Genomic DNA, 12,542 nt, shown 5'->3' on the forward strand with positions numbered 1-12,542 from the left:
TACGTTGTTCGGATTATATATTAGTGATTATATTCAAGAGCACCTTGAAAATTGTTGATAAAAACATCTATTACCTATGATAGGATTAATATAATGTGGCAATAAATTTAAATATACTAACAGAATAGCTTTTGTTGGCACCAAGTTGTATGATCCACAAATATTTCATTAGTAGAAATAAAGACCTTATTCTAGCGAAAGTACAATACATATTTCTATAAAGCATTACCAGTAAATCGAGTGTGGTATTTTCAAAATTATGAGCCTATTTTTAAGCATCTAAGTATTTATGTATCACTGTATCTAATGAAAGCAACTGTGTGATTTCAGCTAATATTTGGACTTATTTTTTCAGCTTTTTTTTCATTTGCAGAGAGAGAGAGTGTTTTCAGAGCCTAGATCCAAATTTTATGCTTCAGAAATAGCATCTGCGCTGGGTTACTTACATTCTAGAGGAGTTATATACAGAGACCTTAAGCCAGAAAATCTTTTGCTGGATGCTGAAGGCCATGTAATTCTCACGGACTTTGGGCTTTGCAAGGAGGGCCTCTCTCATTGTTGTGACACTACTTCTACCTTTTGTGGAACTCCTGAATATCTTGCTCCGGAAATTATTCAGAAACAGGTGATGGTGATGCCAATGAGTTGGTCATTATTTCTTTATTGAGTAATCATTTTACTCTGAAATATTCAAGTTTTTTGGAAAATAACTGCAGAATTGGCTGTGGTGAACCTTTATGGATTCACCTAAAAGTGTGCTCAAATCTTCTACTGTAAAATTTTCTGCTGTTCAATCAAAACAATGGTTTCCCATGACAAGTTTTAATGACACTTCTTAAGCATTTTGGTGTGTAAAAATTATTCCAAGTTTATACTCTGGGTTTATGCAATCAAAGATTTTTAAGTCATATATAAAATTCAGGGGTTTAACATACTGCAAAAAGTTATTTATGTTTGATTAATCATCCTGAATATCATTGACCCTTAAACCATCCTGAAATAAGACCCTTAAAAATTTTCTCACTCTCTACACAACTCGTAAGCGTCACTACCTCCCGTATCCACTACCTTTCCACCCCTACCCATCCCTGCTCCCTGCCATCTCACATAGATGGGTGCCATTTTTTTTTCTACAAAACTTTTACATTCAGCTTGCCTGCTGGGTTTTGGTTTATTTCACTTTCAACCAAGATTTTCCTGCTTCAAAGTTGTATTACCCCAATGAAAGCATTGCACTTTGGCAGATACATATTTAAGTTCATATTCACTCTTTGCGTGTCCTAGACAGAAAAGTTTGTATTGCTTCTATAGTTGTGTTATGTTTGATAAATAGGGGCACCAAATTTTTGCGAACAGCGAAACGCGAATTATAACGCAAAATTTCCAAGGCTGCGCGAAATTCACATGGTTCCGCGAAATATCGCGTTTCAGCACTTTTTCTGTGAATTTGGCACGATATTTTCTGCCATTGCTGATAAAAAATACCCCATCACTTCAAGGTCTATTTAAAAACCGGTATCAAGAACTGATCTAATAAAGTCGGTGCTTTGCAATCGGCTCGGAACTGTGGCGAGGATTTGAATTTGACGCCTAAAGCCGAAACGGTCTGCAGCGTATTCATGGCCAAAAAGTGAAAAAAAAGTAAAAAAAACGCATGTATTACTTTCCGATTGCATGGCGTCCATGTTATTTTTCTTTTGAGAGTTGCTTGCTAACTTGCGGATTTAAGGGTTCGTCAATTTGTCGCTCTCGCCAACATTGTAACATTCTGTAGCCGCGGCCATGGAAGGAGGAGGATATTACCTCCTCCTACTTCCATGGCCGCGGCCACGTAGGCCGCTTTCAAACAAGCTGACTTTTCGTCTGCCACCGTCCACAGCACGGTGACGTTCTCTCAATTGACGGTCTCTATGGATATCTTCAAACGAGTCGAATCGCGCCGTTGACGGCACGGCGCCCATTTCAATCCGGCCCGGCGATGCGCCGTCTACTGAGGGTGCGGTCCGTTGAACGCAATATAGACTAAGCTCCATTGAGGCCGCTTTCAGACGAAACGACCTTTCGCCGGCCGCCGTTCATGTGAAATTCAGGCGGCTTTCTGATGAGATGATTCTCTGCAACGCCGTGTGCAGTGCCGTGGACGGCGCCCGCGGAAAATCGTTTCGTCTGAGAGTGGTCTAAAGATTGATTAATGTATTATTAATACAGTAATTCTTCGACAAACGAGCAAAATGCGTTTCGAGAGCCTATTCGTAGTTTGATAAACCTATGCAAGGCGTGGAAAAGGGTGGTTATCCTGCAGAATGCAACACCGCATTACATTTTTGCGTTAATTCATGGCTGCTCAATTTATCCAGTGTCGCTGTATCCTCGTGTTGAGCAGTTTATTTTTGAGGTTATAAGAACTGTGGCAGTGAAGCATGCAAATAATTTGTCAATTAAAGCAACAATTTAAGCTAGCTACATCACAGAATGTATTTTGATCTGACTTACAAGTTACAACAAAAAACCTGGTGAAAGAACCAGTGGCTGCCTGATGTAATGAGACATATTGGTCGATCATACATTCTTAACAACATGTTATTTAACTTTTTTAGGTGGCAAATAAAATTATGGAGACATTTTTTTACAGAGCTTTCCTGCTGATTAGCATCTTTCGTGAAATTATTTTCATTCACTTCTTGTGGTTGTTCATTTAAATTTGCTATTAATTCAGATAATTAGAGTTCATCCTTGGAACAGTATTGAGAACCGGTGGGGGAGAACCAGACCGGTATCTATCGAGAACCGAAAAAATTTAAGAACCGACTCAACCTTAATTTATTGAATTCCTTTACCCTAGTCAGCAATGCACAGTTTGGAAAAGAAAATGAATCTTCTCTTAATAGTCTCAAAAAATCTGTGCAACTTTCCATGTGTGAGGTCCTGAAGCAAATAAGTCGAAAGACTAATATAAAGTTATCATTCCTTGTACACAGTGACCCAGGGAGGAACATTATTATAGCCATAGGAAGATTATTCAACACAAGGTCTATATTGACAACTGATGTGAAGGACTTAAGCACAATTGTTACTAATGTCCTCATATTATCATTGACAGAAACTCAAGAACTTCTTGGCTATTCTGCTTTGAAGGATTCTGTTAGATCAGTTCAGGAAGAAGGAAAAGAATTTTCAGTACTTTCACTTATTCTTGCCCTTTAAAATGATTTTCCCCATTTTGTAGAAAATTATGTGAAAACCCTGTGGATACCTGTAGCAAATGTAGATGCAGAAAGAGGTTTTTCCATGTATGGAAATATAAATAAAAGAGCCACTAAACTTTCAAAAAATTCCGAATTAAAGTCAAGTTTGACCAATGGATCTCAATTCCAGTAAAAGAAGGATTAAGCCAATTTTAAATTCCATAGCGTGAATAATTTCAGATGGCATATTCCAAAAAAAACTTTTATAGATAGAAGCAACCTATTTAGTAGATAAATACATATTTGTGAGTGTTGATATTATATTTTTGTGTAAGACCTTAAAGACTTTTGTTATCAATGTGTTAAGTGAAAACTATACGTTTTTTACATCATGCAGGCCAATGAGACAGTGAAATTTAGACCAATCAAAAATATTCCCTGTCTGTACAACTCTGACATTTCTTTAGCGTTATGAGGTTGAAATATGTAGATACATAGCAAAGAGTGTTTATGGTATATGTATCTAACAAATGCTTAACTTATTCCTTTAGCATTTGCTTTGACTCTTCTTAATCAAGGTTTTTACTAGAGATGTGCGAATAGTATCCGCGAATACTCGAATACCTCGAATACTAGAAAGTATTCGATATTCGAGGTTTCGAATAGTTATGCAAAAAGTACCGCCTCGAATACCTTGAATACTTTGAATTTCGCGTCATACACTGTCGCACGCACGTCGTTGGTAGTTGACTCGGAAAAATGTAGAGAACTATAGTCATTTAGTGCTCGCAGCGCCGTTTTACGCAAGTTGACGAATTACATCAAATTCGTGGATTTTAGCGGTGAAAAGAGTTCGACGAGGGGAACCGAAAATGGTCGGGTGAAAAAATCCGAAAATCCCCGATTCCCCCCACCAGGAGAACCTCAGTGCCGTGGGATAGCAACCTTAGGGCATTTCCCACAATCCGCTATCCCCCTCCATTCAGCACTCGCCTCACCCACTCTGACGCTTTCCTCTTCTCCGAAATCAAACAAAAGGTCCCAGCTCGCGCAGGGATCGCATTACGAAGACCCCTGCTTCGAAAAAAATATTGAGTTACGAGAACAATAAAAACGTGTTTCACGCCCTCCCCCCTTTTCTCACCCACTGACCTTTTTCTGGCTACCTGCTTCGAAGTTCCCCATTTCTGGAAGTCAACTGCTGCATGAGTACCGTGGGATAGTAACATTAGCGCATTTCCCAAGATCCGCTGTCCCTCTCTGAGGCTTTCCTCTTCTTCGAAATAAAGAAAAGGTCACAGCTCGCTCAGGGATCATATTACGAAGACCTTAGCTTCGAAAAAATACCAAGTTACACGAGAACAATAGAAACGTGTTTCGGGCCCTCCCTTTTCTCCCCCACTGACCTTTTTTTCCCTACCAGCTTCGAAGTTTCCCATTTCTGTGGAGGTCAACCGCTGCATGAGTCATCTATTTGCACAAAAGGTGTCTAAGAATGACTTTCGTCAATTGATGTTACACCTATATTGAATTGAAATATTAGTAATGTGCACGTAATTTCAAAAAGAATAAGACCAAACACGACGTATTTCTGAGTTTATTTAAGCATTTTACGCAAAGAAATAAATGTCAAAATACGACGGAGACTTAGCATTCTGGCGAAACTCGATATGAGCAGCAGAGCTTCTGGGAAGTTGATGCGGTATTTTTTTCCGAAAACATATATCAAGTTACAATTTATGAGTGGTGCTATAAATCTTTATTGTTACAGTCCCAGACAAAGGGATATTTTCTCAGAATATTTGGTTTCTCCCTGATAGCAATTCCAATTCATCTTCTTATCTCGTGAGAACTCCCAAAGATGGACTGAAAATAATTGAAGAAAATCTGGTGGAGAAGAGCTTGTATTTTACAAAATGCCTCAGATTGTCAGCTAGCACTTGGCAGCAGGAGTAGGGGTAAGGCGATGTTAGTTGAATTAATTATATGCCCAATTGTTTCCATAAAATTAAAATATTCATTAATCAGCTAAATTCCTGTTCGAATCATTTAAAGGAAATCAAAATTACTCCCCAAAATCTTGTGTTGTCTGCTACATAGGCAACCGAGTCAAACATTCCAGCATTCATCATTTAGTATTCGAGGTATTCGAAATTCGAGGTATTCGAATATTCGAGCAATGATTTAATATTCGAATTCGAGAAATATGCTATTCGACCCATCTCTAGTTTTTACCATTAAAAATATATTTAATATTGTAATAAGCATTTCTATTGTTGAAATTAATGTTGTGGGGATAAAAAAGGAATATGTATTTATGATGAGTGAATTTTTATGACGAAACTGTATTTTTTGTGACGAAATTTTAAACCGAAATTGACAAATTTTTATGACGAAATTCACAGTTTTTATTCACCGATAATCTTTGCCCCTATTGATAAGTTAGTATCAGAAAAAACTCGGGGTTTGTGTTTAATATTTGGTCTAGTCTGACCTTGATGTACTCACTTTCAGAGTGGGCTGTGGGTTGAAGATTTTGAAACTCCCAAAATGCATTCTTATTGCCGCCAGAAGCTCATATGAGATCAGATTTACCTTGAGATGAAATATATAAGAATGTCTCATCCATCATGGTATTGGTATTATTCACCATGATATTGACATATAGGGACTTCTTGTGAAAGGAATTGGTATGATATATCATCAAAAATTTCCTGTGATGTCTTGACTTCCATGAATCTCAAATGGCCACTGCCTGTGATGAAAAATAGGGGGTGAGTAGAGGAGGACATCAAGGGACTTGTAGAGACTCATGGATGGATGGATAATCAAGTGTTGAATAATTGGTGCTCTATTGTATAGTTGGGACATAAATATTTGTTCTTTTGGTAAGAGAATTTTATACAGAATATGATAATAAATTCATGAAAATACCGGTGTAAATAGGTTAAGTGGTATGAATTATACAAGCATACATATTTCCTCATTTAATTAATTCAATGATATACTTTCAGCCTTATGATCTCTCTGTTGATTGGTGGAGTCTGGGTGCTGTCGTATATGAGATGCTGCATGGATTGCCACCTTTCTATAGTAGGTCAACTTCAGAAATGTATGAAAATATTTTGAATAGGCCTCTCAAAGTGAAATCATCAATTTCAGAAGCTGCGAGGGATTTCCTGACTCAGGTAATTTTAAGTTTTACTAATTAGTATTTTTTTAAAGTACAGTGGAAGCTCATTTTAGTGAGTGCAGCATGTAGGGAGAATCATTTTATAACAAGAGATTTTCAGTGTTTCATTTAAGGGTCATTCCATGTCAAATCAACTAATATTTTGACCAAATGAAACCCACTGACTCGGATTTTCATGAAACTTGCCACAATCCTTGATCATACATTCTGGTATGATCAGAGATTGTGTAAAAATTTATCCTCCAATTGTCAATTGTTTATGAAATAGAGCAATTGAAATTTGGGCATGCCCCCTGAAGTGCTGCAACTTGCAACGTATGGTGATTTTTATTTTCGTCCATAACTCCATTTCTGTGCAATGAAAAGTCATGATTTTTTTCTATAGCTAAGTAGTCCATAATGATCCCACGATTATCATTAAATATTCATTGCATGAAGAACTTCAGCTGCAAAAAAATAAAGATTACAAAAAAATCTCGCTTGTACCATTTTTCAATGTCAGCATCCACAGGGAAAGGCCTTGCAAATACAGACTCATGGTTCAGTTTAAAGGAATCATTAATGTATAAGCAAAGATCCTGAGAAAAAAAGTCATGAGTCCGGCATTCCTTTTACTAAAATAATTCTTATAAATACATTTTCAAATTATATTTTTTAATAAAGAGTCACATTTGACTCAGCATAACAAAAAATAAAGGTTTCCCCAGGGATCATTTCGCCAGCGAAACCTTGAATTGAATGGAATTGAGTGTTATCACAAGAATCGAACATCACAGAGGTGCAAGTAATAATGGCACTGAGGCTATTCACGGACGTCTTCAGAGTGTACGACAGTGCATGAGCGATACATTGGCTGATTCTGTCCTTTCCAAAAAAAGTTGAGTAGAATACATGGGAATGATTGAACTCTCATATTAACGAATTTGTACAAAAACTCAGGTGCGTCTTTCACTGGAAAAAAAGTGGTAAAATAAGGTTAGTTTATGAGAGGCATTAGTGTTTCGAAACAAATGCATTAATTTTGAAATCAGCCGGTTGAAAGATGATATATTTTTACATGGTGGAGTTAACTAAAGTGGTATCATAAAAATTAAAATTTAATTTTTATAATACCATTTCAAAGTACCTTGAATGTCTTTAATAATGCTCATTTCTTAAACCTTAACATTTCAAATCTCGATTCAGCGGTTACCTCCTTTGATTGGCCCACTTCTTTCCACTCATTGGTTGCTTCTGGCAGCTTTTTCTACATTTCAATCTTTTGTCACATTTTTTCTGACACGTTAATAGTTGGGGAATGGTTTCCAATTTTTTCATGCCAGTCATTGTAGAATTTCATGATATCCTCTGTCTAGGGTCTTTAGCACATGCTATGATTGTATTGAAAATGAAATAGTAAGTCCTTGCTAATTCAGTTTTTCACGTTTGGTTGTTTTCATTTGAAAATCCAAATTTAGTTGCTTCAAAAAGATCCTTCACTGCGACTTGGGTCTGGCATTGGAGATTGGGACGATGTGCGCTGCCATAGATTTTTCGCATCTATTGACTGGGAAGCTCTCCTGGAAAAGAGAATCAAACCTCCATTTTGTCCAAATGTTGTGAGTATCACTCTCAATGCTTGCTTAAGCTGCTCTTGAAGTATGAATTGTTGTTTTTGCTTTATTTTAATATTCATGAGTCTAATCTTTATTCCTTGCTTGTTAAAATTTTCCCATAGACTGGAGCATTGGACATGAAGAATATTGATCCGGAATTCACTAAGGAACCCGTTACATCATCTGTTGGCATGTCTTTAGCCTCTGGTGGAGAGGAAGGAAAGGGATTAATTGATAGAAGAATTAGCTCGGGATACAATGGAGTTTTATTTTCAACAAGTATTCGTGATGCTGAGGAGAATGAAGCTTTTGCTGGCTTTTCATATGCACCACCTGTAGATATCTTCCCATAATTTTTGTGATGCTTAATTATTATTGATCTCAAACTGTTTTCAGTTACTTATGTGATAATGCATTTATGCCAAAAAAACGTTATCAGAATATTTGAAGAAATTCGACCACAGGAATGTGTTGTAGGAGAAAGTGATTTTGTTCTTTACTTATTATGGCAAATTCATTTAGTCTGGTTGAAAATGCGATATAAAATATGACCACTTTATCATTAGTAAAACAATATTTTTTGCTGGTTGAGAAATGTATTTGGTCAGTCTTTTTCTAATTCAAGGATTTAGCTTTTCATTTCAACTGTTTGATAGCCTGCGTGAATGTTTGATGTGCTTGGATTAAGTGATGCAATTTTAATACCAAAGTGGAATTTACTTTCTATTTACTCTGAGCAGTAAATAATATTTTTCTTCGAGTCATTTTTTGCATGTTTATTGTGAGAATATGTTGAATTTATTAAATTTTATCATTTGTTACACTTATGTATTTTGATTTATTCATATTACTGAGAAATTATAAAAAATATCCCTGATTAAATCTTGCAGTTCAGTTTCAATATTTTCATGATTATTGTGTTGAATGGATCCTCCTTTTTAGTTATGGAAATCCTAAATTTATTTTGTAACCATTTATCATTTTCAAGGCCACAGTTACTGGGAAAAAGATGGGAAGGTCTCAAACCTGCTTGAAATGTTTGGGAGTTACAATCTTAAGTGATTTTCCCCGTAATGCACCATCCCATAGCAGTGAGCCCTATCCAAGTGGTTCCCCTTCCCATCTCCTTTTATCTACACATGGAATTTTCTCTTTTCGTATCTTATTTATAGTTACAAACTTTTATTGCTCATCTTGTTTTAATTGTTGTATTAAGTTATATTTGTCTGACAACTTACATTATTCATGGTAGATTTGAGGTGTCTCAGACATTTGCTGTGATGATTTTTAATAATATATTTTCAATTACATATTAATATTTTATTTTCCAAAATATATGTATACAACTATGAAGTCAAAGGTGGATATACAGGGTGAATATCTAAGTGATCAAAGAATAACTTTCCTATAGTGAGTATACATTATTTACAGGTGTCTGTATATAATTACATATTTTGTGTTTATCCAATTTATTTGATTTTTGCTGTTATATCCGGTAAAAGTTGTACTGGCTATCATATAATGATAAAAAATATTGTATAATACTCGATTGAATGTCTCCATAATCATCTCTTGTGTAATTAAATAGGTTTTCAAAGTTGTAATAACATAGATCATAGGACCCAAATGCGAAAAATCAAAAGCATCAGTTTCCTGAAATCCAGAATGTTTTAGGGAGGAGGTTGAAATGATTTTGGCTTGTGTGTTTCTTTTATTTGAAATGGCCACATTATATTATTTTTTCACGTGGCTACCGAGTCCTTTTTCGTGAGAGCATAGTAACCCATGATATTCTTAAATTCAAAAATTGTTTGGCCATAGGCTTTCCAGACTTCATGTGCTGTACTGTATATGTTGGGTTTTCATTTGTCAGAAACGATTTGATCTCAGTATATTTATCTCGGGTTTATAGTTCATTTGAATGAAAGTTGTTTCTTTTCCAGAAAGGAGGTCCATATGCTTTTGTAATGCTCAGCCGGAAAGATACTTCTTTTACTGAGCCATTCCATCAGAGACTGAATTATATTTATAACTGAGGACAAACTTGTTGAGAATTAGCTTTTTAACTTGTAAAATATTGTATTTGTGTCAGTCGAATAATATATTTTTTCTATTTAAATAATAATGTTTGTTAATATTGATTGTGTTTTTAATTGTGTTGCTTTTTCCAAGGGTAGTATGGGCACTTTTTTTTGGCAATGTTTAGACCTTTAATGGTTATTTGACCTTTATAATTTTGAGTTGTGTTCCTACCCTCAAATTATGGTGGGTTTCTAATGGCCTCTTATTTTATTGATATTCCACGAGGCTCTATTAAGTTAATCGGAAAAATGTAGTAATCAGATTCATGAATATTTCATTGAAATAATTTTTATTGTAATCTTCCGGGACTTTCCAAGCGGGTTTAAATTCAATCGAAACCAAATTTCTAAGAAGCAACTTATCACCCATATTCAAGGCTGATTTTCGGTATCTTGTAGTCACGGTAATGGGTGAGGTGCCTGAATGTGCCATTGTAACTGAGTTGACTTAAAGTCGTCTTTGCCATCTGTCCCAGCCAGTTGGGGGTGTTAGACTGGTTGAAAGGAAATGGGCATTGAGGGTTTGGAGGGTATGGAATATACTTAGATGAGTGTGGAGTCCAGCAGGGATTTTCATGAAATTTGTAGAAAAATCAGTGAAAATTCGTGAGTTCGAGGCTTTTTTAAACCTAAATATATGTTGAGATATGAAGTGAAACACTTTGCACTTTCTACATGTGCAGCGAAACATGTCAACTGTAGTGTAATAAATTTTATGTGGAAAGTGCATAGTGTTTCACTTCATATCTCATTATGGATCTCCACAAAGTATCTGCCTCATCCATCCAATTCTAAATACATGTTGTAAAAACGTAAGTATATGCATAGTTTTAGGCATATCTTCAATCTTAACATCATATCTATTTCGAAATCAAACACATATGAATGACTTAGAAAATCATTAGTTTGATTTTTTATAGCTTTGAAAGTCCTAGCTGTGTCAGCATGTAATCCGAGCCACGTCTTCACTTATTGATTGAATCAGACATCACTGGCCATCTTTGTCTAGTCTAGGGGACTCATTGGTGCCGGTGGTCAGTTTTCCCTCAAACTTAGATATGCTTATGGTTTATTCATTGCATCACCATCTACTGAATATGAGGATAGCTTGCCGATGTATTTGCTGCACTAGGTTGGGATGAAGAGCATTATTTTCCTATGACAAAGGCAAGGAAGTCGTAATAATCAAACTAGGGTAAAAATCAGGGCCGACTCTAAGGGGGGCCCAAGGTGTGGGGCTCTGGGCCACCCGCCAAGCATAAAGGCAAATCTCACAAAATCGGAAAAAAACTTTAAAAAAAACATGTATTGTGGGATTTGAAGTGAAGCTAAGTTATTTTTGGTTCACATGCAGTTATCAGCATATAAAATATATCAGCTGATAAAAAAATACTTAATTCATTGGAGTAGTTGTCTGCAGCAGTGCATGCAGTTGTACGTACCTACTGCCTGACAGCAATGTACTCCAATGAATAAAACGGGCCCCTGACCACCCACATCCTAAATCCAGCCCTGGATAAAAGAAATAGTAAAATACATCACTGTTGAAAAAAGATATTACATTTGTTGTTAACTTTTGAAAATTTTCCAGCCAGGGGTTGCACTGGGACACATTCTTGTGGGCTCGGCTGGGCTGAATTGTCATCATAATTTGAGTCCCGGATATAAGAAACTGGATTTGTTCTATTAGAAAATATGATTGTGAAATGACTTGAGGAGTGCCCGATGGAGTTGAGCATGGGTTAGAAATATTAGGATTGGTCAGTCCCACTTTTATGCTAATTTTGACTTTGGTTTGGGAATTAGAACTGGTTCTCAGTTCCAATCCTTCATTAGGTCACATTAATTGTTTACATTTTCAAATATTTTTATAATATTTTAATAGCTTAAGAAAGTACTGAGAAACATAGACACATGCAAATGTCTTAAATTTTTTTGTTATTTTAACATTTCTTTTATTTGTAGGATTGATAAAATATCAGCACATAGCTAGAGCCATTTGTATAACTTCATTTTTGTGCCCATTTAGCTGACAGAGTGGCTTCAAAGCTGGTCTGGAATGTTTTTGTGATTGCTCTGATAGGAGTGTGGGAATTAATATTAATTTGCACACTTCTATCTTAAGTGCACTTATAGGCAGTCTGACATATTTTATCATTCTGTGAGTTTTGAGTGGTACTGAGCGAGGAGATCTACTAATAAAAATTTTGGACTGCTATGAGCATCCAATTTGTTTACTTTTTCAACTAAGAGTGGTTATTGCTCCCAATGAAAAAACAGGCAAATGGTGCACGTTATTTTATTCATGACCTCTTCTAACAAAAATGTATTTGATGTTGGTGTCATATGTAGGAAATCTTCAAGTATTTGACGTAGTGTGAGTTTGAGGAATCAATTAAGTTATGCATTCAAAATAATTTTAATCTCTATAATCCCATAATGTTGAGTCCCTAATTGTCTCCTTCCCGAAAGACCGATAAGCGGTCGA

General features: G+C 35.9%; 1 protein-coding gene across 1 annotated transcript in view; it reads left to right on the top strand.

The window, feature by feature from the left end:
* Positions 1 to 10,114, top strand: part of LOC124154567 (serine/threonine-protein kinase Sgk1-like) — a 33,259-nt gene extending 23,145 nt beyond the window's left edge. The window contains exons 8-11 of the mRNA XM_046528382.1: positions 356 to 625; positions 6,200 to 6,373; positions 7,836 to 7,976; positions 8,096 to 10,114. Of these exons, the coding sequence (XP_046384338.1) occupies positions 356 to 625; positions 6,200 to 6,373; positions 7,836 to 7,976; positions 8,096 to 8,326 (816 nt within the window). The 3' untranslated portion in view covers positions 8,327 to 10,114. The remainder of the gene's footprint in view (positions 1 to 355; positions 626 to 6,199; positions 6,374 to 7,835; positions 7,977 to 8,095) is intronic.
* The last annotated feature ends 2,428 nt before the right edge of the window (positions 10,115 to 12,542 follow it).

Source organism: Ischnura elegans, chromosome 2 (assembly GCF_921293095.1).
Source record: "Ischnura elegans chromosome 2, ioIscEleg1.1, whole genome shotgun sequence".
NCBI classification, from domain to species: domain Eukaryota; kingdom Metazoa; phylum Arthropoda; class Insecta; order Odonata; family Coenagrionidae; genus Ischnura; species Ischnura elegans.